We start from the raw sequence: 24433 nt of genomic DNA on the forward strand, positions 1-24433 counted from the left end.
GAGAGCATTTCTCAACTAACTCAAGATTCAACCAAAGAAATGTGTGCATCCTCCGTGGCCAAATTATAGGGGAGTGGGATTTCCGTCAGTTTAGTATCCTCAATTGTAGGAGATTTGGAGGAACTAACAAGTGAACTTCACTCACAGGCTAAGGATGCTGCTATTGCTGCTTTACCATTGGATGATCCTAACAAATCTGTGAAGAATTTTAAAACCCATTCACACATTTGAACACTCAATGGAAACTAAATAAATTCTTTAACAAAAAATGGGGAATTGTAGAGCCAATAGAAATACAACTGGGAGTGAGATACAATAACAGGAGAAATCAGAGAACCGGAATTTATAATCAAGTGCCTGTGAAGGATACTTTCATATGTTCCAATTTTAGAAATATTGAAGTTCATGTGCAGAAATTGAGAAATTTTAAAATTTTTAAAGAGGGTCACTTAGAGCCTGATACTCACCGTAATTTTCGGACTACAGAGCGCACCTGATTAAAAGCCGCATAATCTAATTTTAGAAAGAAAATCTATTTTGTACTTATACAAGCCGCTCTGGATTTTAAGCCGCAGGTATCCCACGTAGTAATATGAAAAATTAGATCGAAAACATTCAGTACTGGTATATGTTTTTATTACCGTAAGAGACGAGTCACTGATGAGTGACAAACAGTCAGGTAAGAAACAACAGCCACTCTTTTTACTTGTATGTTTATATAGAGACCTTAAATCCAATTTTTATCACGTCAGGATTTTTTAACTTTTCTTTTAATTTAATGCACTTAGCAACATAAACAAATATATTCTACCGGTAAATGTTTTTTTTTTTTCTAACGGTGTCTGTAATGCAGCTATCTTGAAATATATGTTTGTATCAGCTACACACAAATTATGTTGTTTATGCTTTTTTACTCAAACAATGAACAATCTAAAATTCCATGATGGCCCACCTCTAAAATCTTTTTCATCTATTTTCATCGCGGTGGCGATTGCTTTTGCCTTCCGTCTGATTTGTTCAGCGGAAACACCGCGGCCGCCTGCTCTCTGTGTGTTGACCCAGTCTTCTAGAACATTTTCACGCTCGGGCCACCTGCGATGTTTACATCTAAAAGCTTTTGTCGTCTTTTTGCTTTGGTTCAGTTCTTTATGCTGGCATCTCCACCTTCTCGCCATTGATTACCGTAATGTATGATAAGATTACGTGCGTCAGCTCGATTTTCTTCTTCAACCGCCAGAGTGATCACTTTTAACTTAAAAGTCGCATCATATGCTTTTCTTCTAGTATTTTCCACGTTGATGAGGGTTAGTAAAAATGACTGATTCACAATACTGTATTTTCCGGACTATAAGTCTCACTTTTTTCATAGTTTGTCAGGGGGTGCGACTTGTACTCCGGAGCAACTTATATGTTAAATAAATACATTATTACAGAATTTCACATGTTCGTTATTTTCACACTGACAACCACAAGAGGCGCTCTAGGCATGTGTACCTGAGGAACGAGTTCCTTTAGCGACACAGAAGGAGAAGCGGTGCTTGTCTATGGAGTTAGACTTCATTGTTTGGTAAACATGCTCGGATGTTCTTTATGCTATAGTTATCTGAATTTGTTACATTAGCATACCGTAACCCTATTGCTAATCCTTTATTATTTTAAATTGCCTTTCAAGATTAAATGTATGTTCTTGGTCTCGGATTATATCAAATAAATTTTCCCCCAAAATGCGACTTATAGTTCAGTGCAACTTGTATATCTATTTTTCTTCTTTATTATGCATTTTTTGGCTAGTGCGACTGAAACTCCAGAGCGACATATAGTCCAGAAAATACAGTAGTTGTGATAGTGTGCCACGAAAAAAAAACATAAATAAGCCGCAGTGTTTAAAGTGTAGAAAAAAAGTAGCGGCTTATAGTCCGGAAGTTACGGTACTGTGACTTCTTTGATGGAAGTTATTATTTTCTTTATTTTGTTTTAAGAAATTCAATTCAGCTTTGATGAACATACATCTGGTGTCACTTTTTCATACGCAGGACATGCAAAAGTATGGTTTTGATGTTATACTGGCACCTGTAGTATCTGAAGCCTGTGTATCTATTCTGTGCATGCCTTTACTTCTGTAAGGCCACAATGTGTTTCTCAGCCAGCCTGGTGCCATATTAGGATATGTTCCACATGTGCCCTGTGACTTCTGCTTTTCTTTCAATGGAAGTCTTGCTATTGCTAAGAAAAGCTGCAAAGAAGTGATGCTGGAACCCGTCGGCTCCAACTTGTTCTTCATATGAGGATGTGTATCATGAATTCAATTTCCCTCCGGGGATGAATAAAGTAATCTTGAATGAAGCCTTTCTACTACTCCCATTTTTGGTACTAACTGAACTCTATGCCATTAGGTTTGCTATATTGTGTATCATGAGGTCATCAGAGAAGAATGTGTTTACTTGACTTTATAAAAAGGAGCTATTGATGTAAGCACTTCGGAGTTCTTCACCAACGGCACCATGAAACCTCCCTCGGGCAAGCTGCAGTGTCCGATTGATACCTGACTGTTCTCTCCAATAAACATCTATCATAACCAAGTCGGTGTCTACGAAGATTCCATTCTCATTAGCAACTCTTGACTATCACCAGAAGAAATTCACCATGCACCTCTGATAAATGATTTGGAAAAAATTGGAAAGCAAAGGGCTATGTCTTCCATTTTCTGTTGCAGCAGTGTATGGTACAAGCACAGGTTACAGGGGATAATCTTTGAATGCACACAATTCTTGGTTTTAATGAGTCATTTCTGTATGTATTTTCTATGATCTATTCCTATTCTCTCCTCTACCTCTCCTCTCCTCTACCTGTCCTCCCCCCTTCTCCTCTCTCTATCCAGCTGGCCATCAGCAGGAGGGTCCCCCTCCATGAGCCTGGTCCTGGTCAAGGTTTCGTCCTATTAAAGGGGTGTTTTTCCTTGCCACTGTTGCTTGTTTGGGGTCAGACCCTGGGATTCTGTAAAGCACCAAGAAACAATTTTGATTGTAAAAGACGTTATATAAATAAATATTGACATTGATTGATTTAGTAGTCACCATTTGCATCACCTTTGATTGAGAAGAGTGATTGTCAAACAGTATACAGTGAGGATGATCCTAAGGTCATACTACGCAGAAGATAGATGTTTGAAGTGCAATGCTGGTCTCTCCAGGAAAACCCCAAACAGAAGTCACTGTATGGTTTGAAACATAATTTGACACTTAATTCATTGCAGTAGTTCCACGTTTGTGATAACTTTTCATTTGATATTATGCATGATCTTCTTGAGGGAGTGTTTTGTTATGAGCTGAAACTGCTTTTTGGAGATCTTACACAAAACTTTATTTCAGAACAAGACTTACTTTCACGGATTTATGGATTTGATTATGGATTTTTACAATGAAAAAAACATCCCACAAAAATAATTTTGGACAGTGCAAACAATAGCATTGGCTTTAATTCTATTCAGACAATGTGTCTTGTAAAAAACATCCCACTGTTGTTTGGTTACATAATTTGTAAAGAAAACAACTGTAATTTGGGTCTGCTGTTACTTCAAATAATGAACATTGTTTTTTCGCCATCATTCACTCAAGGTATGACAACTTTTTTGAAGCATTTGGATTGCTGAACACCACAAATTATTTAAATACTTGTATCCACACAGAAAACTATTGCACATGTGGTCCATGAGATTCGAAGCCAAAACATACCAAATCACTTGCTAGATCAGATGACAATTTCATGTCATTGGGAAACCTTCAAACACCAACAAAATGAATATGGAACAATCAAATTTTTTTCCCTCAGAGATGAGAATGTGAACACATTCTCATCAAATGCTTGAAATAATCATGTCAAAAGACGTTTTCTCAACTACTTGGGTTAAAGTTAGTGGCATAGAAGATTCAAGGTTTCCATTATTAGTCCCACATTGGGGAAATTTATGGTGCAACAGCAGCAAAAACACACAGAGGAAATGACAGGAATGCAAAGATATAAAAATAAATAATAAATATATACTGCAAAAAAACAATAGAAATTATACATTTTTTTAAAATCCTAAATAATTAAGACTGTATACTTGTACATAGTACAGAGAGGAGTTTACCTGAAGAATATACATACAGTATCAGAAATATATAATATTCAGGTTTGTGCAAAATGGTTAAAATGGTATTATAGAATTGGAATACAGAGCTGGGCTTGTTGTTTGCAGTCATATGGAAAATGGCTTGCCATTGTTTTCTCAAATATGTACTATACTTTTGGTTGAAAAAAAAAAAAAAGAACCCAAAACAGCACCATCTGTGCTCCCCCACTGTGCACTTGAAATATCAAAGCAATTTTTATATAGAACATAATGTAATATTGTCTAATGTGTTATATATATTACGATAATGGCCTTCACCCGCATTCATTTTGCCAATATCTGCTGTTCATACGCAAACTACGGGAGGCTGAATATATAGCACTCCCACACATATAGAGGTAATTAAATTAAATTGTGACTGTCTCAACTCAAATAAAAACACTGGCATACTATGCACATTTGTACATGAACACAAATCCAGACATGTCACAGGCTGCTTCAGTAAAGGCTTACTACAAAAAATATTAATGCTCTTTCATATTAAACCTCCAAATTTCCAGTTGACATCAGCACCGAATCCGTTGTGTCCATCAGCTGTGGATTTCAGCAGCGCTTTATTTGAGTCACTTATTCGCACATACCTGAGAAGATTACTCCGGATGTTAAATGCTCTTGTAGAACTCTTCAGCATCCTGAGGTGTGGGAAAGAGGTAAATCTTGTCCCCATGCAGTATTCTGAGTTTGCAAGGATTGTGATGGAATCCACGGAAGGCCTTCATGTCAACAAGTTAAATCCCTGACGGATCCGAACAGTTTCCGCAGAGAGATCTTGGACAAATATTATCTTGGCCCATCGTATGTGATCTCTTGTCGCCATGATTTCTCCTGAAACTCAAGGAAGCGAATGAGAATCGTTCTGCCCCAGTTGGGGTTCCCGGTTACTAGTGTACGGTGCACCTTTTCTAAAAAGAATGACATGATCTCGGTAGCCTGTCATTGATGAAATCGAAAAACGACTGTTGGTCCTCAGCTCCTTCCCGTACACCAAGCAGCCGGAAGTTTTTCCGTTGGTTTTCCAGATCCTCTGATTAGGATTCGAGGAAAGTAACAAGCGTGATGGTCGTGTCAAGTGCAGCTTGCGCTTTTTCGAGTGATCCCTCAACCTCCACGATGCAGCGTTCACCTTTGTCTATCTGCACCTCATTTGAGGTGACATCTCGTTGCATTTGTGTCATTTTGGATTCCATGCAGTTCGCCATTCCAGTCAGACGAGTGTCTATGTTGTCCAGCTTTGTTCTAAAGTCTGACCGGAGTGACTTAAGCTCACTCAGAACTTTGGCTAAATTAGCTGTGCGGCTAGCGTCCATGTCGCTGGCTATCATCGGCGATGTTGTTTTCATAGCTGTTTTGCAGGCGTGGGTAAAAAATCTCACACTGCATGGCTGGCGGGGGATTAGACATGTCGCTGCCAAGGTTGTACTTTAGACATCAGTCGCAAATACTCATTTTTTTGTGCACTCCCACTAGGCTGCCATCATGGTCATTGTCACGTGACTTTCTGTCATTATTAGTGTACACTCTAACAAACAAGTGATTATTGAAGACATTCAGCTGTTGCCATAAGATTCTTGCTAACTGAACAAACCAAAAGTGAATGAAGAAATGAATAAACTCAAGCAGAAAAAAAGATGTCTGGCATTGCCGTGTAGGGCATCTCAGGGCAGACTAACCTCTAAAGTCCCAGTAAGAATGCAGACCAGTTCCAGGTAGTGGAACTTCCTTGTGGTTGGGTATCAGATATGACTATGCTTGTTATCGGTCATCACAGTCAAGTTTTTCTGACTCATTCAAGCATTTTTATTTTCAGACCCCTCACATTTTCCATCACCTTCCTTCATAATACTCTAGAACCAACTTTGTTACCATACAAGGAGTTTTATGAAGAACTTTGTACCCTTTATTTTTATGCACATTGTGTGATTAAGCAGATATCAAGACGGTGTGAGCACATCTGCAGCATGTTGTGCCATCTACCAGATCATCTTGGTTAATGACTGAAAGTAATCCACAGTACAGGTCCTTCTTTCGGCATTTTGCTCTTTTGAACTTAAAATATACATTTTCAGGGATTTTGGGTGTCTGGATAAATGTATTGAATATGTTATATGTTTCAATACACTGATAAAATAAACTTTCCCTGAAATAAATGTAGCAGTAATGTGAGTCAGGACAACGGCATCTTTGAACAATTATATTTTAATTGATAATATGTTTGACTTTCCAGATTTTTTCAAATTAAAATAATTCATGAACAAATAAATTATTATTGGAACATAATATTGTGCCAGTTTTTAAACAATATAAATTTTTAAATCATATTTTAAAAATATGGAAAGTTAAAAATCTGAGCTGAAGAGCCATGCTCATCTGTTTTGTTGAGGCGATTCGAGAACGCTTCAAATTCTTGTGTTCGAATTTTGACCGAGGTGTCATCCACATATCTGAACCAGTGGCTTGGTGCAGTTCCTGTGAAGGATGTCAGGGCCTGATATTCCCACTTCTCCATGTATAGATTGTCAACTGGGGGGATACTGGTGAACCCATGGCACAGCCATATTTCTGCCTGTAGAAGCCTTCTCTATACTGGTGCAAATTTGGGCCGGTGTTAAGGCTGTTCTTTCTGGAAGATTCTTGTCCAATAGAAGGTGCTTGTGGATGGTGTCTATTGCCCTGGTGGTATGGATGCACGTGGAGAGTTATGTGATATCGTAGGGTACCTTGGTCTCTTCTGGATGTAGTTTGAGACCACTGACCTTTTTAGCAAAGTCTTGGGAGTTTTTGATGTGGTGTGGGGTGTTGCCAACCATGGGAGACAAGATGGAGGCCAAGTATTTTGAAATGTTATATTTACAAAATTTATGCTACTTACTATTGGTCTGAGAGGGGTTCCTTGTTTGTTGATCTTGGATAATCGATAAATGCAAGGGATGGCTTCTCCTGAATATAGATGGTAGTATTATGGTCTGTCGATGGCTTGCTCCTTTTCCACTTTTCTGTAGTAAATCTACCACCTTCTTGTATGAGCTGGTAGGGTCTCACTTGAGTTTCTCATATGTATTGGTGTCTGTCAGGAGATTGATTATTTTGGTGTCATAGTCAGTGGTATTGAGTAGGACCGTGAACCTACCTTTGTCGGCTGATAAGATGGTGATGTCCTTGTCCTTGGCTAAGGATGCAAGGGCTCTTTTTTCCTCGTTTGTGATATTGGAGGTTAGAGTTTTTGCACTAGCAGCCGTTACCTTTAGCCTAATCTGTTCTGCTTCTGCTTCCGGGAGTTTATTGTTTCTGATGGCTGTCTCAGTGGCTATGATGAGTTCGACAATTGGTACCTCTTCAGGGGTGACTGAAAAATTCAGACCTTTGGCAAGCACTTCCTCTTCGGTTTGTGTAAGCTCCCTGTCTGATAAGTTTTTTACCCATTTCTCCCGTTGTGCATCAGACAAGGATGTGTCCTGTTTTTTCTGTCATGGAGAAGGGGTTGGCTCCGTTGGGGTTGTGCTTTCCCAGTAGGGTGGTGAATTTTCGTGTCTGATGTCCCTTGGTCCTGGTGTGATGGGTGGCCTGAGTCCTGGAAACAAATTTGGCTACTTCTTCCATCATTTCAGAGGGGAGCAGTAGGTATAGTTCCTCCCTTCTTTCATCTAACTTAGCTTCCAGGGCGTTTATGGTAAAATGGATTGTCTGATCCTTTAATTTAGTAACCGTTATTCCGTGGTGTGAAGAATTACCTGGGCTCTGTGTTCTTTTACTGTTGATCCGATGCGTAGACAGGTGGGAGTAATCTTCTGCTGCAGCATAGGTGGTTTTTAAAATCCGCTAACTTCTTAGCTGTTTTTTCTCTCGCACCAAACAAAGGGTATCTTTCCAAAATTGTGATGCAAGATGTCTGTGTAGATTCTCAATCATCCAGGTCATAGTTATCCAAGGTAGTTTTCTTTGTCAACTGGGAAATTTATGGTGCAACAGCAGCAAAAACACACAGAGGAAATGACAGGAATGCAAATATATAAAAATAAGTAATAAATATATACTGCAAAAAAACAATAGAAATTATACATTTTTTTAAAACCCTAAATAATTAGACTGTATACTTGTACATAGTACAGAGAGGAGTTTACCTGAAGAATATACATATCAGAAATATATAATATTCAGGTTTGTGCAAAATGGTTAAAATGGTATTATACTGGATACAGTGATCCCTCGTTTATCGCGGGAGTTACGTTCCAAAAGTAACACGCGAAAAGTGAAATCTGCGAAGTAGCAACTTTATTTTTTTAAATTATTTTACAATGCAATACTGAACAGTAGAATGAAACCAAACATCAAAACCTGTTTTAAAGACCAAACTTTGTTTAAAACAATAATTTTAATATAGTAATACTGTACAAGATTGGAAACATTGTCACTCGCGTATTTCACGGTCCCAGCTGTGCCTCTGCGTCCTGACTCCGCTCCGCTGGAGCGTCTGTTTCTACGGAAGGCGCAGGAGTCTTTCTCCGAGAGAAGAACATTGTTATAGGTAGTTGTTGGCGCTCTTTCTTTTTCTGGGCAAGAAGATTTTTATAAACGGATATGCCACCTTCAATTATATTTGAGAACTGCAATGAACGACTCATCAAAGGGTCCCATTCTTGTGCCGTGCGCTGAAGTTCAGTGGCCATTCTCACCATGGTTGCTAAGCGACCAAGTGTTAGTCCGTCCTCCTCCTCTTTATCAACACGTGTGTCTTCAATTGAAAAAATGCAAACGTAAAGTTGGCAGAATGTACAGAAACGAAAACTGTTGACAAGTGAAAAATCAATACAGTACAGCGTCAATATTTTATTTATAGACAACAGTAAAGCCCCTGAGCCAATCAGGATTCAGAGGCACTGTAAAAAAAAATAAAATAAAATAAAATCCGCGAAGCCGCGAAAGATGAACCGCGATATAGCGAGGGATCACTGTACTAATACTGGACTGTATTTCTTCTTTGAAGACGTTTCACCTTCTATCCAGAAGGCTTATTCAGTTCTGAATTCGCTGTGGACCGAGCTTGAAAATATAGACCTTGTGGACCATTGGCATGGCTAATGATCCGGGTGGTCACCTGAGTCGTTGGCAGGGTCGTTGGTAGGGTCATTCACCTAGTTTCAGTTGAGGTGTCTCCCCTTTGTCTGCTGGCTCACATGGTGGTGAGTCACCAGGTCTCCTGAAATGGTGTGAACGTTTGGTTTGTTGTTCAAAGGAGTGGAGGGCTGCATTGTATGTGGGTGATAGGAAGTGCCGTAGACCTCCACCTCTGCTTAAGGATGGTTTTTCCAATTTGACATGGGTAGCTTCCTTGACACCCCTCTCAAACCAGTACTTGGCTGCCCTCAAAGGAGTGCCCACTCTCCTTTAAGTGTAAGGGGACTGCTGAGTCCTGACCTGAAAAGGTGACACATCTGTGTTGTGCCATTCTTCTGTGGAGAGGTTGTTTCGTTTCACCAGTGTACAATTCCTTACATTCATCCTGACACTGTACAGCATAAACAACATTACATTGTTTATGTCTTGGTGTCTTGTCCTTTGGGTGTACCAGCCTCTGTCTGAGAGTGTTGCTTGGTTTAAACTGAACCGGTATGTTATGTTTCTGGAGGATGCTTCTAAACTTCTCAGAGACCCTGGACAGCTAGAGGATTGAAACACTGTGATGTTTATTTCTCTCCTCCTCTTCTTTGCTGGGGTCTCGTTTTCTTGGGTAGCCACATGTTTTGAGAGCTGTCTTAATGTGGTCCTGTTCCTTCTTCCTGCCTTGGGATGTGGTGGGTATTTCTTTGGAGAGTTTTGATCACTCCCAACTTGTGTTCCAGTGGGTGGTGAGAGTCAAACTAGAGGTACTGGTTGGTATGTGTAGGATTTCTGTAGACTTCGATGATGAGGTTTCTGTTATATGCTCGTCTGTTTTGAACCATGAAGTCACCACCCTATACACATGATCATATCTGTGTATATTTTCTTTGGATTGTTGTTGAATTATTTTTAGGAATGCCTATTCAGACGTGCTTTTAAAATTTACAGTAACATCCAAAAGTGTGGGTTCTCATGAGTCAAAATTAATATTATGAACAGTGAAGCGAGTGGAAGATTTTGAACATAATTCATTTTTAGATTTTCTAGATAGCTGCTAAGAGGAACAAAAACACTTCTGATTGTTAGGAAAAGTTTAGGAGGATCTGGGTATAAAGATTAATAGATCATTGTTTTCCAAGAGCTCAAATCTTGGCTTCTTATTCTCTAACTATTGAAAAAAAGTTTCATGTTAAATTTTATTCCTTTTGGAGATTGTTTCTTTTGTCTCTTAATTGATTACATTAACAGAAACTATGACGAGGAGTGCAAAAATTATGCATGCTAGTGTAAAACATGATTAGATTACGGCAGTTTTGTTACTGTAGAATAATTTTGCTCTTGAAAAATTAATAAACTCAGGAAAGTAATCCTAAACTCTGTCTTAAAAATAGTGTTAATAGTGTAAGCTCCCATCATAGGATATTCAGGCTGACATACATAACAAGCATAAGAATACAATCTACAATAAACAGTTAAATTTATTTCCCATACAAAAACAATGCAGTTATGTGCAGAAGAATACAATGCATAAATATAAAGAAATAGCAACAGCCCTTCAAAGGCTGGCAGATGAGTGTGGGGTTTGATCAAGTTTACTTTGCACAGCAAATATCTTGACAAAGCTATTGATGGTTCCAGTAATTTTCCGCTGTAAAGGGATCGTTAGATAGGCTGTACTGCCCTCTGTTGTATGTTGATCTGCAAAACATTTATGTGGTATTTCTTTTTTTTTCATGAATTGCTTTAAATGTTATATTCTAGCTATACTTCACTACATCACAATTCAAACCAATCAGAAGTTTACATCTAAATTTGTCAAGAGTCTTTGATTTACCATATTTTCACGACTATAAGGCGCACCTAAAACACTTTTCCCAAAAATCGACGGTGCGCCTTATAATATGGTGCGCCTTGTGTGTGGACTGAGTTCCAAAATCTGCTGTGCACCTTTGGTGGGTGCACTACAGTAAACGCTCCGCCAATCGATTAGCGGCACACCTACGCGTAAGGATCCCCTAAAATGGCGCCGGTCAAGCGAGACGCGTATGAATGAGCCTTACTTTAAACTGCAGGCCGTCGAATATGCGGCTGAAAATCGAGCAATCTTAGTGTTTTTGCTTTATGAGGCAGCGGCATCTCTCCATACGCGCAAGGACAACTGTTGCGCAGCGGCTGCCAACGGATTACCAGGAGAGGGTGGCCATCTTCCGCACCTACTGCCACAACAAGATAACCACGCCAAGCCACATCACCAACATGGATGAGATCCCTCTGACTTTTACCATCCCTTTGACCCACAAAGTGGAGAAAAAGGGACCAGCACGGTGGCGATACACACAACGGGGCACCAGAAGTCATCGTTCACCGTGGTTCTCGGCTGCCACGGAAACGGACAGAGCACTGGATGACGGAAGGTGAACACACCTTCACAAAGACAGGCAGCGGCGGGCAAGTTATGCCACCATATGCGGGTGGATTGTAGACGCATGGGCTATGATACCGTCTTCATGTATTGTAAGAGCTTTCACAAAAGCCGGCATCAACGCTGAAGCAGAACCGGTCGGTGAGTCTGATTCAGATGATTAAGAAGAGGAATTCGGGGTGTTGGACATTGAAATAGTGCAGCTATTTAATTCAGATACAGAAGATGAAAACTTTGATGGTTTTGTGGTGGAAGAATGAATATTTTGTTCAATAAATGTGTCGAAAATCACTGTTTTAGTTCCGTTGTCATTTTTTACTGTATGTTTCAGCATGCGCCTAATAATACGGTGCGCCTTGTGTATGTTTTAAATACAGAAATAGCACTCATAACTGAGACTGCGCCTTTTAATACAGTGCGCCTTATGGTCGGGAAAATACGGTAATTGGAAGTGTCAAGAGTTTAGAAAATTCTGAGAAAGTAAATGATATCAGGTTATTAGTCATTCTAGCTTCAAAATCCAGGCCTCATTGGACAAACTTTGTAAATCATTACAAGTTTGCTTTATCAATGGGGGGTTCATTCTAAAATAGAATGTTTTTGGTTTGAAAAAGATAAATTTTAAAACTAGTGTTGAGGACTTGTTGTATAGCTTGCAAAACAAGCAGGCCACTGCACCAACACAAAAACCACAGATACAGTTTGTTTAATAAAGTTTAGAAAAATATTTTTTGGTGTGATGACAGAATTTACCATTCGTCCAATATAAGCATCAATATTTCAGGAGGGAGCTTACAAAGTAAGGAACGCCATCCCAAGAAATTTTAACTATAATGTAAAAAAAAAAAAATTAGCAAATTAAACTAGTTGGTTGGACCAATTATGAAAGGAAATTGTCACAATGGGGGCAAGATATTTTGGGATTCATGTCATAAAAACTAGGTACAATAGCATATTGTCACCAAAGCTGACAGATCCTTGGTATAAAGGAACCTTGATGTAAGGCATGTTCCTACAAAAGTGAGGATTAAGAAGTCTGCAAGATTTGAGAAACTGGAAAGCCATTTTTGGAATGTCTAGCTTTATGTTTAGATGATGGAAATTGGGTTAGTGTTTTGATGATATAACATCGATATAAAGAAACAAATGCCATGTCTTACATCTGGATGGATTTGCATAGTAAAATAACCATTTCATACAATACTAAATTACATGCAGTATAACAATGATACAAATCCCACTAAAATGAGCTCCCTGGGTTTCTGATTGGGTTCAATGACACTGCTGTCTTCCACTGAGTGGTCTTGTTCAGTTCAGTATGATCTGCATTCATATGTGTTACCATTTGTAAAGTAGACAGGGGTGGCAAAGTAAACAATTTCTATAGTCCAGTCTTAGGTAGGTTTCTGGTGCGATTTCAAAGTTAGAGGAATGGTGCAGAACAGAATGGTGAAAAGTACACAAAAACATCACCTGCGTGCAGATTCAAGGTGCATGTGCTGGGACGACCTCAGCTGTGTGTGTGAATGATTCTGTGCCGCTTTAAATGGTGCATCAGGATGAAGGTTTTCCCACACAGTGTGCAGCAGTATGGACGCTCCCCGCTGTGTGTGCGCTGGTGGACCCTCAGACTGCTTTGCTGTGTGAACCTCTTCCCACATTGTCCACAACCATATGGCTTCTCTCCTGTGTGTGTTCGATGGTGTATGCTGAGGTGGGACGAACACTGGAAGTTTTTGCCGCATACTGTGCACCAAAAAGTCCGCTTTCTCTTGTGGCTTTGGTAGTGCAGCTTGAATTGGTGTAGACGGCTAAATGTCTTCCCACACTGAGAACAGACATAGCTCCTTGCCATTCCAGACAGAGATTTGTGTGCAGGGAAATTCCCTGGAGTGAAAGTGGTGTGTGAGGCCATTAAAACAGGTCTGTCATCAGCTGCATCCTCTTGGTCCTTCTGATCATCGAAGTGTCTCATATGTGCATTTCTCTGCTCATACACTTGTTCTCTCTGTCTGTCATGATGTGAATGGCCACCCTGGGGATGAAAACTGGACGACTGGTCAATGTCCTTCCGAAACTCGTTGTTATAGACACCGCTATTTGGCCTCTGAGAAGATATCTGCTGCACGCCAAGAACTTTGGTAGTGTTGGGAGTGTCAGAATGATCAGGAAACGTGTTAGAATACTCATCTACCACACTGGAAAAGTCAGGAAACCCAGCCTCTATATCACTGCCTTCAATTAGGGAGGACCACAGCTGAGTTTCCCTTTCCTCCATTGAGAATTCGGCAGCAAGTCTGGTCTGTTTTCCTGCAGCATGCTGGCATCCATCACGCCTGAACCCAGACTGGTCTTCCTCCTTCTCCGCCTTGACAGTAAAATGAAGGCCACTGTTATCTGCTGTGTGCTTACTGGTGCTGTATATTTCACCAAACTCAGAGGTTTGTGGTCTGGAGACTTCTGAATGGCTCAACTGATGACTTTCCTTGAGATATGTGCTCTCTGGAGCAACAGTTGGGTTGGGAGATTGTAAAGCAGACCCTGTAAATGGCAAATGTAAAGAGATGGCACAACATATGGTGTATGCACTGTTGCATTTAGAAAAAAATAATGAAGTTGTAGGACTTACCACCTAATCCCACTGATTCACTGATCCACAAAGTCTCATTTGGACTTTCTTCCTTTATTGTGAATGAAACTGTGGCACCTTCAATCTCAGAAAACTACAGAGAGGAAGAATTGTAAATCAGGGCTTTGTAATAATTCATTCATCTCTGAATAGTTAGCGTGCAGTCATTACAAAGTAGTTTACTTGACATTTAGAACCAAATCCAGAAGATAGCACATGAAGTAATTCAACCGTGGATTTGTCTCTACTGCTGACATAAAATAAAGATTCAGCAATACAACCTTGACCTTCAGGTCAAATAATGGAGGTAAACATTGATAAGTTCACTGTTAAATACCCAATAACAAGCTATTTAGCTGCCAAATCATGTTTGAATGTGTTTGTCTTTAAGCGTCTCTGCTCATCAATCTATAGTCATCTTCTGGTTTCCAATAAACGCTGCCTGGTGTCCTTTGGTTTTCTTATGAAGAGAAAATAACACTGGTTCTTAAACCTAACAGAAAGTGTCACACTGCAACATCTACAGTTACCTGCCTATTTTTTTTTGCTAAGCTGCGTTAGGTAATTTCTGCAATTACGTGATGAAATGTTTCCTGAGCAGTTAACTGGTCTCTTTGTCTGGTTCATTTGCTCAACAGTAACATTAAAGAAACTGGTTGTTCTCACCATGTGGCATCCAAGCAAATTGATGGAAAGTTGGCAAAGGAAAGAAGGTGGCACAAAAAACGGGCAAACAGCAGGGAGGACAGTAGTCTTAAGAAGATTGTCAAAGCCCATTTAGGAATTTTAAGGAACTTCACAGAGACTGTAGCTGGAGTCAGAGCTTCAAGAGCCATCACACACAGAGGTATCAAGACGTGGACTACAACTGTCACAGTCCTTGTGTCAAGTCATTCTTGAACCACAGATGTCAAAGGCGTCTTACCTGGACTTATGAAAAAGAGGACTGGACTGTTGCTCAGTGGTCCAAGGTGCTCTCCAAAGATGAAAGTAAATGTTGCCTTACATTAGGAAATCAAGATACCAGAGTCTGGAGGAAGATTGCACATGCACAGAGTCCAGTCTGCCTGAGATCCAGTGTAATCATCTGCTGACTTTTCCTACTGTGTTTTAGCAGATCAATGGTCAGCACAGCATCTAGCATCTGGATTTTGAAGCCCTTCAAGCTTCTTTATGCTGACCAGCTTTATGAAGATGCAGTTTCTTTTCCAGCCTGCAATGCAAAATTGGTTTGATGTGCATGGTGCGCCTGTGCTGAGCTGGCCAGCAAACTCCTAGAGAAACTATGGAGTATTGTTAAGAGGAAAATGCAAAATACCATACCCAACAATACAGACAAGGTGCAGTCTTTTATCAGAGTAACCACTTTATAACGCCTCAGCAGTGTTACAGGCTGATCGAATGTACTTTTCAGAGGACCTAATGAGTTCTATGCATTGTTTGTGTAGTGGACTGTGTGAATTGATAAGAGGACAGGATCTGAGAAATTGGTATTGCTTTGTTTCATTTCATTATCTTTACCACTTTATCCTTTGTAGGGTTGCAGGGAGGGCGCCGGAACCTATCCCAGCTGCATAACAATAAGATCCACTACTGGATGATTCACCAGCTCATCACAGGGCCCTATGTGAGCAACTGTGGGTTTGGTACCTTGCTCAAGGGTACCTCTGCATTGCTCTGAAGGTGCTGTGGCGCCTTCCCCTACTACCAGAACACCTTTCATGTTTTGTCTGTTTAGCAGCCCAGTCCTCAACAGACTGAGCGACCACCACCCGACTTTGTGTATTAATTTAACAGATTGAGCAACAAAAAGGACACATTACCTTAAAATCTCCTGTAGGATTTAAACAATTGGTCTTCAAGACTCTGTCCGTGCAATTTTCTGAAGGGAAAAAAAGCAGCACATCAATATATATTTTGAAGAAAATAAATATAAATAACATGATAACCTGAACATGATTCATGTCAGATTATTTGCATGTACTGGCAAGTGTCGCTAAAGACATACATACATTAATAGTAATTTAAATTAATTAAGCGCACGTATTGAGGACTTGAACATCTTACCAAAACCACGCTGCAGCTCTGCATTTTTGTTCTCCATCATTAATAATTTGCGTTTGAGCACCTCATTTTCGCTTTGCTTGCGGGATAATTCAAGATGCAAAAACGCACATTTGTCATCGACTAATTTGGATATCTCTGCCACTGCTGCTTTGACCAAAACCTCCATTATTGAAGATAGCTGTGTCTGAAAGGGAGCGCACGTCGCCATGTTACTTCATTTAAATTGAGAAAGGGGAAATGTATTGCAAGGCTGCTAGAATGGCGCGATTCTTTCAAAACAATGCGAAACTGACGGATTCGAAATTCTCCATCGCTGTTTCCATCTTGCTAGCGCGAGGCTTTTCTTCCGTCTAGCTAAGCGGGTAGCCGTAAATACCCGAGGAGATGCGCGGAATAATTAAAGCGACGGAAAACCATTTTTGGCACAGTCAAAAGTGTCTTACCTTCACTTTGTCTTTCAAGATGATAGTGATGGAAGCAGAAAAGAATTTACATTACTACAGCAGTTACCATTTGACATGTGACAAATTTTACTTGAAATCTTTTTTACAATACAGAAAAAATATTTTAGGTTTGGATTTTATGTTGAAGCTAACACACATTTATTTTTATTATTAATATTCATAAATAACGGTTCATTAACAAAAACTATTTTATCCCCTGGGTCTTTAGACCCCAGTACAAAATATACTCTTACGAATACTGCACTTTATGTAATACTGCTTTCATAGGGAATTAAAATGCTGCCAAATATATTTTACATTGTCTTTTGTCCAAAAGCTTTTAATAGTACTGTATAAAGGTTTGATTCCCATGTGAAAAAGTTCCCATATGCTTTTGTATTATCCTTCTAGGGAAGATGCTGTTGGAAGTGTTAATTCAAGTAAACTCATTGAGGAAAATCAGATGCATTTCTTTTCTCTCTTAGCCAACAGCTGGTTTCATCTACTCGGGAGCATCCCTCATTATGGCCCAAATGGAGCTGATCCCAGCTTCATATGGGCAAAGGTAGGGTACACCTCTGAATGAGTTGCATACTATTGCAGGGCTCTATATGAGCATTTGGAGGTTTGGTAACCAGCTTAAGCCAGAACACCATCAAAGTTTTGTCCATGCCAGTTTTGAACCAAGAACCCTCTGCTTCTCAGACCAGTCCAACACACACTGAGCTACCAATGCTCCTAATATTAAATTTCAAAATATCACTGAATATTTACAGATTACACATGGTTCTTACATTTGATTAAAGCCACTGTTGGAGGTTATCCTTTGTGTTAATGAGGGGGTTGCTACATGTTGGCCTGACACACAGAAAATACACACAAATGTAAATTTTCTTTTTAAAAGATCACAAAGTTCTGGTCATATGAACAATGAACTGAATAAGCATGATTTTCCATTTCAACTAGGTAACGAGCAATTCCACTACCGTTGAACAGCACAGGTTTTAAATTAGTCTTACCTTAACTGGTGTGTATGAAAACCATTTTATGTTAAATTACTAGCATCTTACAGAACAAACAAGTATGTGAGGAGAAATGAGTCTGAAAAGCAGTATTAACATAAACTATAAATTCAACACAGCTATTTAGGCTTTGTCTGGTGTCAAGTAAGTAAGTATTCTAAAGGCCAACTTGGGCAAAGGTCAAAAGATGTACGGTTTGTAAGGAATCAGTGCCATTTAGAAAAGTGACTGCATTTCCTCTGCATTCCAGTTTTGATTTTGGGGTGTGTTTGGGGTAAAGCTGATTTTAAAAATCATGCAGACTTTCCTCAACATGCAAATTAGGCATTGTTCACACTACGCAACTTTTTGCATTGTCAGGTCTCCATGCTGTTCACACTACGTGCCTCTTTGTCATCTGCCCATGAGTCCTGGGGTTCTGTCTCCAATTTGGGAGAGGAGAGCAAAAACCAGTCATGACCTTACGACTGGGCTGCCCAGCACTACAGGGGTTGACTCTGAGTCACTGATGAAAACTGGATATCTGGCATATTTGATTTCTAGAGGGTTTGCAATGACGTAAAAAGAGCTACAGCCATTGCAAGGGGCCACAATGGGGACACGGGGCTTGGTGGGAATTGCATAAGCGTCCAGAACAGCAGTAGAGGCAGTATAAACAACCAGGATCATAGTCTATTCTTCTTTTATTTTTGACATAGTAATTCACAAATTACTATGTCAAATTATTTTCTGCTCCACATCCAGGTTTGTAGTGAAAAATATAGTGTGAAAACCCCAGTCATCAACCAGTCATGTAGTGTGAACACCCCACTGGCCTCAGGACTCTCGACCAGTCGTGTAATGTGAACAGCACAACAACCTGCTGACTCGAAAGGCAGTGTAGTGTAAACAAGGCTTTGCAGTTTTTAGATACTCATTTAACTGAACATCTTTCTGCGTATTTGGAGCTGAATGAAAGTTATGTGAGGTTGTTACACTGGTGCATCTGGAATAAACTGAAACTCTCAAAGCTTTTCCCGCAGGATGAGCATATAAAGCAATTGTTTCCAGAGAAGTGCTGCTCACTGCGATCCTCATGGTCACCTGATGGAATCAGATTTACTTCAAAAACATCTCCCTTGTCATTTGTTATGGTAAAATCATGAACAGCTACTTCCTGTTTCATAGTATGATCTTGCACTTCAGGTGCTAGAGTTAAGTCAGATGTTGACTGCATTCCCATGACTAGATGATCACTGGTTATCAGTTCTTCACTGGGTTTGTGCTCTACAAAAGGCAGACTCTTCCTGGGGGAGGTACATTCCTGCTGCTTTTCAACTGCTTCACAAGTACGACTTTTTGGACGCACGTCATCAGGTAAAAGTGCACAGATATTTTGTTCAGTGATGTCAGCATGTGTATCTAGCCCAATTGTCCACAGTTGATGATGTTCTGATTTTGCTGGGCAATTATTGGTCCCTAACGGACTCAGTGTTTGGTAATCCTCCATATGTGGCTCCAATTTAATCCTCAGTGTTTGCTCACTTTGGGTAGAGCCTGGCACATGTTCTTTTAAAACTCCCACTCCAGTTTTAAGACTGTTCAGGTTGTCTTCAGATACAGGAAGCATCAGATGATTGGCCTCAATCGCCTCCATGTTCTCCCCTGTTTACAAATGGAGCAAGGAGTGTTGGTGAAACCATGTAAATCAAAATCTGTTTTATATGAGAGCTGCGGAGCAACACTAGCAATTATTGCCACTCCACACAGACCAGACATTAGATAAACTAATTACTTTCCATTATTAGATGTTTTGTAGCACTGACAAGGAACTGAAGATATGAACCTATAAATCACCAAGACCAGCAATTCAGACTTAACGGTTGCTAAAGTTCACAGAGCTACAATGTCTGGATGCTGTCAGTCAAAAATTTCTTACCATTTCTGTGTGTCTTCATGTGGCCTTTGAGACTACTCTTCTGATTAAAGCATCTGCCACAGATATGGCAACCATAGGGCTTCTCCCCAGTGTGAATTCGCAAGTGCCTTTCAAGGTGGCCATGGCGCTCAAAGACTTTGCCGCAGTAGGTACAGACAAATGATTTCTTCTGTTGAAACACCTGAAAAGACCAGCTTCCGCTCTGTTGATGGTGATTTCCTGTGGAGCCCACCATTCCCTGCAAGCCTGCTTCATTTGTCATCACTAGTGTTTCTGAAGAGCCATACGGTGTCTGTGAGATCATTGTCTGTTTCATTTCCCTATATGATTTGCCAGAAAAGGAAAATGTACTACAAGAAGTGTCAACTGCTGAAGGCAGTAAATGAAAAGACATCTGCGGCGAGCTCCTGAGGTATTCTGCACTGCTGCTCTCTGAGCTGTTTTGTCCTCGTAATGTGGAAATCCATTGTTCATTGTTTCTGTCTAATGTGAAATTTTCATCTATGTTATCAATGTTCAAGGTCTGTTCGGTTCCTCCATTCATCAGTGGCTGGTTTATTTGCTGTTCAGCAGGCTCATTCTTTACACTCACATCTGGTTTTAGCATGTCCATATTCTTTGCAAAGCTATCATTAGCTATCTGGCACTCTTCTTCTGGTTGAAGGTCTGCATGTAGCTTCTGCTCTGCTGTCTTTTCACACTCTTGGATCTCAGTTGTTCTGGGCAGAATACCTGTTAAAGCATAAATAATCACATTAAACTCCAGCTCCATTTAGGCCTGCAAAATAATAGCAAATACTGGAAACAGGATTATTAAAATAACATGTTTAGGTTTCTTTCAGCCCTGTCATCTTTCTGATAGACCTTGATGAATTACCATAACAAGGTGAATCAGAATGATGCGTTTATAATGGTTACATGCTAACGTTTTGCCATGAGGATCTGGATTCATAATATATGTCAGAATTTTTCTCTTTCTAATATTTACTTATGAGTGTTCACCAAACCTTGTTTTAAAAATATCAGTTATTGTGATGATGCATACCAGGAATCAATGTTATACTGTAATTTATTTAACCTTTTAAACTAAATTTTTCACAGTAAAAAAAAAAATGTCATAAGGATTTCACATCAGCTGGGTGTTGAAATTCCATGGAATGTTTGGTATTATTCAGCTCATCAGCTTCTGCTTTTTTATGGTCCAACAAAGGCGTTTACCTAAACTTTAAGCAACGGATAAAAACAAACATCGCTGTCCTATTTTATTAACATTTTGCAGCGGATGATTGTCTTTTACTCAGCCCGCAGGCTAAAACAGAACACGTTTAAACAATAACGTTGTCACAAGAAACAGAAAAGTTCATCCTTTGTGTTTTCAAATTTGCTCTGTGTTTACACAGAGACGGTGTTAAAACGAGGATTCATGATAACGACTGAAACCGCTATGGCAAGCATGCCAGGCCAGTAGTGAGCAGTGTTCAATGGAACATTAGTGATTGATACTGTCCTTGGCGAATTTAACAAATGTGTCTCCACTGGCCGGAATATTGTAGGAACTCTACATTTTGTTGAAGTGTGATGACAATCCTAGCACAGTTACCAGCAATAGCTGTTTACCGTTTTCAGCTCCCTTGTTTACATGGAGTCAAAAACAATAGTTTAACCATAACTATTCACTAATTCTTTCAGATTTGGGCAAATCTGAAAGAATCCTGCATCATGAGTTCAGGCCTTATTTGCATCCAATCTAAGCAGTGACATCGTAAAAGCACCCAAATTATTCAGATACCAGCAAAAGAAAAAAAAAAATACTGACATGAGGAAAATAGATATTGGAAAATTAATTAATTATTGAACCTGGGCTCTGTAAAGTTATTGTTTAAGTTTAATAAACCATAAATTGCAGTTGTTCAAGTAAAGTACCTAAAAGCATTGCGATACAGATGAAAGGAATATTAGTGCCGGATGATTGACTTACCTCTTCTGTGAATCTTCATGTGCTCCTTCAGGCTGCTTTTCTGGTTGAAGCGCCTTCCACAAATCTCACAGCAGAATGGCTTCTCACCTGTGTGAATCCTTTTGTGCCTCTCCAGGTGCCCAGCTCGCTCAAAACATTTACCACAGTATGGACAGATGAAGCCTTTTTTAAACATCAGCTTCTTCACTGTCCTCCTCCGTACTGTGTTATGTAAAGTACGATACTGATCCAAGCCTAGCAAACTATGGCCGAATTTTCCATGCTGAAAGCCATCCGAGCCAATGGAGGGAGCACCCATTCTTGGGTCCAGAGGGGATTCTGGAAGACACATTGTGGAATTTGGTACTAAACTTGCTATATTCAAAAAATCTGGGTTGTTGATTTCCGGCTGACTTTGTGTCATTCTCCAATCAGTGTTTGACGGTTGGTACAAGGTTGGCAGATCAGACTGGATAGTGGCTTCATTATTTGCTCCTTTCAAAGTTTCACATTTGACCTGCACTTGAGGCAGGGATGGACTGTTTTGGTCCTCATCTGTGTGTACTTCAGGTAATGCCTGCTCATCAGGAGCATCAGTCCCATTACCTGTAAAGATGGAATCATACTGGTAATCAGAGGTACAATACAGTCGGACTTTATTGTTAGTAACAGTAAAACAATTATTACTAGTGACTATTCATAGTTAAACAAAGCCTGCACATAAGTGGTACAGAGCATTTTCAGATAACAGTCAAAAAAGTAAACTGATGCCCTTCCAAAGTTTATTTCACCCTCTGATGTTTGATATGGAATGTTCTAGTTAGGAAAACACTCAAACTAAATTCCTATTAGTACTGTAAGTAGCAGTATAACTATGCTGTGCATGATCTGACTTTGATAATCACCAACAGACATATAAAGGTATGACTGCAATAGGGCATTAAATGAGTATATTTCAGATTTGGTTAGTGAAAAGTCATCCATATCAATGCTACCTGACTAAAATCTATTAGTTAAACATTCCTGAAGTACTTAAATGTATTAAATGTACAAGCACGGTTTGCATAGACCTTGTATAGTGTGAAGAAAAAAGGTCAGAGAAAAGCCTGTCCTTATTGAACCCAAAACAAAAAATGCGTCCTTCACAAGGTGATCATCTGAGTTGCAACAGTTCTCCGTTTGCGCAACATAAGAGCAGATCTCACCAGCTCTGCCAGTGTCAGCATGTAGAGTCACTCTTCCCTGTACTTTTCTCAGTTCGTTGTGCAGAACCTCGAGGTTAGTCTTGAGTTTCTTAATCTCACTGTCACGCCGACACACTTCTAGCCGCATCACGACCATCCCATCTTCAAAAACTTTGACGATTTCTGTCACGGCGGCTTTGGATAAGGCATCGATTATGGAAGAAATCTGAGCCCGTAAAGCAACAGTGCTTAACATTGTTTAAAATAAATATAGAAAACACTAAGTAACTGGGGGGAAAGTCACGATAAAGTTAAACACATGTCCATCGAATAACTAAAATATTGCTGTTGGACCATTATTGTGAGCAAGCTAATGATGTGTGAGCAGCATTAATGTCCTCAGCTAGCCCTATCTTATTAGCACAAAAAGACACGGAAGTGATGACACAAATACCGTAAATACGGGACGCGCATATTACCGTACCTAGATCAAGAAAAGATACAAGGTCGAAAGCCGTTTTATTTTTTTTATTTTTTTTATCTCATCACAATACAATAAAAGTTTAGCAAACAAAGTTAGCATAGGGTTGGCTTAGTGAACATAGGGTTTGACAATGTTGGTTTTATTTTAAGACTATATCTAGGCGATCTGCAGTAACTGGAGATTAAATCAAAAACTAATTCTGTAATGTAACCAATTAGAAGTGGATCTTTTTATTTTTGAAGAGAGCATGCTCAACCCATCAAAACATTCCTATTGGCAATCACTTGTATTAATATGCAAAAAGTATTTATTTTCTGAGTCAATCATCTGTTAGGATACCACAATGACAACATACCCGATAAATATTAGTGATTCGTTATTTATTTATTTATTTAAAATGGACTTCACAATAGAAATCATTTTTTTAAAACATGTGATCAGGGAAAATGCTGCCCTTCTCCAGATCTGTGGAACCAATGTCCTGTATCTGTGAGCCAGACAAAACTGAATCAATAATATATTTAGATAATGATGTTGAACTCGATAATTTTGAACAAAATGCGTCATTGTTTTCTCTCAATGAATCAAAATTTCAAAAAAAAAATAATTTCTATACATTTGAAACAAATTGCACAAATGCAATTAATAAGATCACGAAGGCACGCCTACCTTGTAAAAGGCCTAAAGTCAATATTTCAACTTTATATATAGTCAAAATACACAATATTAACATAAATAAACAATCACTGGGGACTCTGTTCTCTGCAACTGGAGCTCTGCATAGTGTCTCTCACACCTACTCCTGTCTCTCAAAGATTTCTACCCAAACTCATCACTGCCCCCAAAAAACAAACAAAACAAAATTAATTTCATGAATACTTTAACATTGAATACTTTAACTGAATGAATACTTTAACTGAGAAGGAGAGGGTGCTTGGTTCAAGCTCCAATTAGAAAGTTTTCAGAAGAGATCTTTCTTGTCTAGTTGATGTGTGCCAATTGTCCCCAATCTGGCCAGAATGTTAATCGCATGTTGTTG

The 24433-nt window shown here is 39.5% G+C and overlaps 2 protein-coding genes across 13 annotated transcripts in view; both read right to left on the reverse strand.

The window, feature by feature from the left end:
• LOC130539368 (uncharacterized) overlaps nucleotides 1-24433 on the reverse strand; it is a 123613-nt gene that overhangs the window by 63744 nt on the left and 35436 nt on the right. The window lies entirely within an intron of this gene.
• LOC130539356 (zinc finger protein 658-like) lies at nucleotides 10729-23344 on the reverse strand. Of its 12 annotated transcripts, none has more exons than XM_057057678.1 (7): nucleotides 22932-23344; nucleotides 22141-22332; nucleotides 21748-22065; nucleotides 19770-20501; nucleotides 16387-19495; nucleotides 14320-16201; nucleotides 10729-14231 (listed from the first exon to the last, which is right to left on the reverse strand). In XM_057057678.1, exons 1-5 carry the CDS (start codon nucleotides 23164-23166, stop codon nucleotides 18810-18812), a joined length of 2163 nt encoding a protein of 720 aa, XP_056913658.1. In that variant the 5' UTR covers nucleotides 23167-23344; the 3' UTR covers nucleotides 10729-14231; nucleotides 14320-16201; nucleotides 16387-18809. The 12 variants fall into 12 exon arrangements, with proteins under 12 accessions (XP_056913658.1, XP_056913649.1, XP_056913656.1 ...); XM_057057669.1 differs by having other exon boundaries at nucleotides 16387-18390; nucleotides 18452-19495; nucleotides 21748-22332; XM_057057676.1 differs by having other exon boundaries at nucleotides 10729-14058; nucleotides 14323-14413; nucleotides 16143-16201; nucleotides 21748-22332.

Source organism: Takifugu flavidus, chromosome 15 (assembly GCF_003711565.1).
Source record: "Takifugu flavidus isolate HTHZ2018 chromosome 15, ASM371156v2, whole genome shotgun sequence".
Taxonomy (NCBI): domain Eukaryota; kingdom Metazoa; phylum Chordata; class Actinopteri; order Tetraodontiformes; family Tetraodontidae; genus Takifugu; species Takifugu flavidus.

Coding starts and splice junctions, on each gene's coding strand:
- LOC130539356 (XM_057057669.1), bottom strand. CDS start 23,166: ATGTTAAGCACTGTTGCTTTACGGGCTCAGATTTCTTCCATAATCGAT. Junction 20,502..21,747: donor CATGAAGATTCACAGAAGAG/GTAAGTCAATCA, acceptor ATGCTTTAACAG/GTATTCTGCCCAGAACAACT. Junction 19,496..19,769: donor CATGAAGACACACAGAAATG/GTAAGAAATTTT, acceptor ATTTGTAAACAG/GGGAGAACATGGAGGCGATT.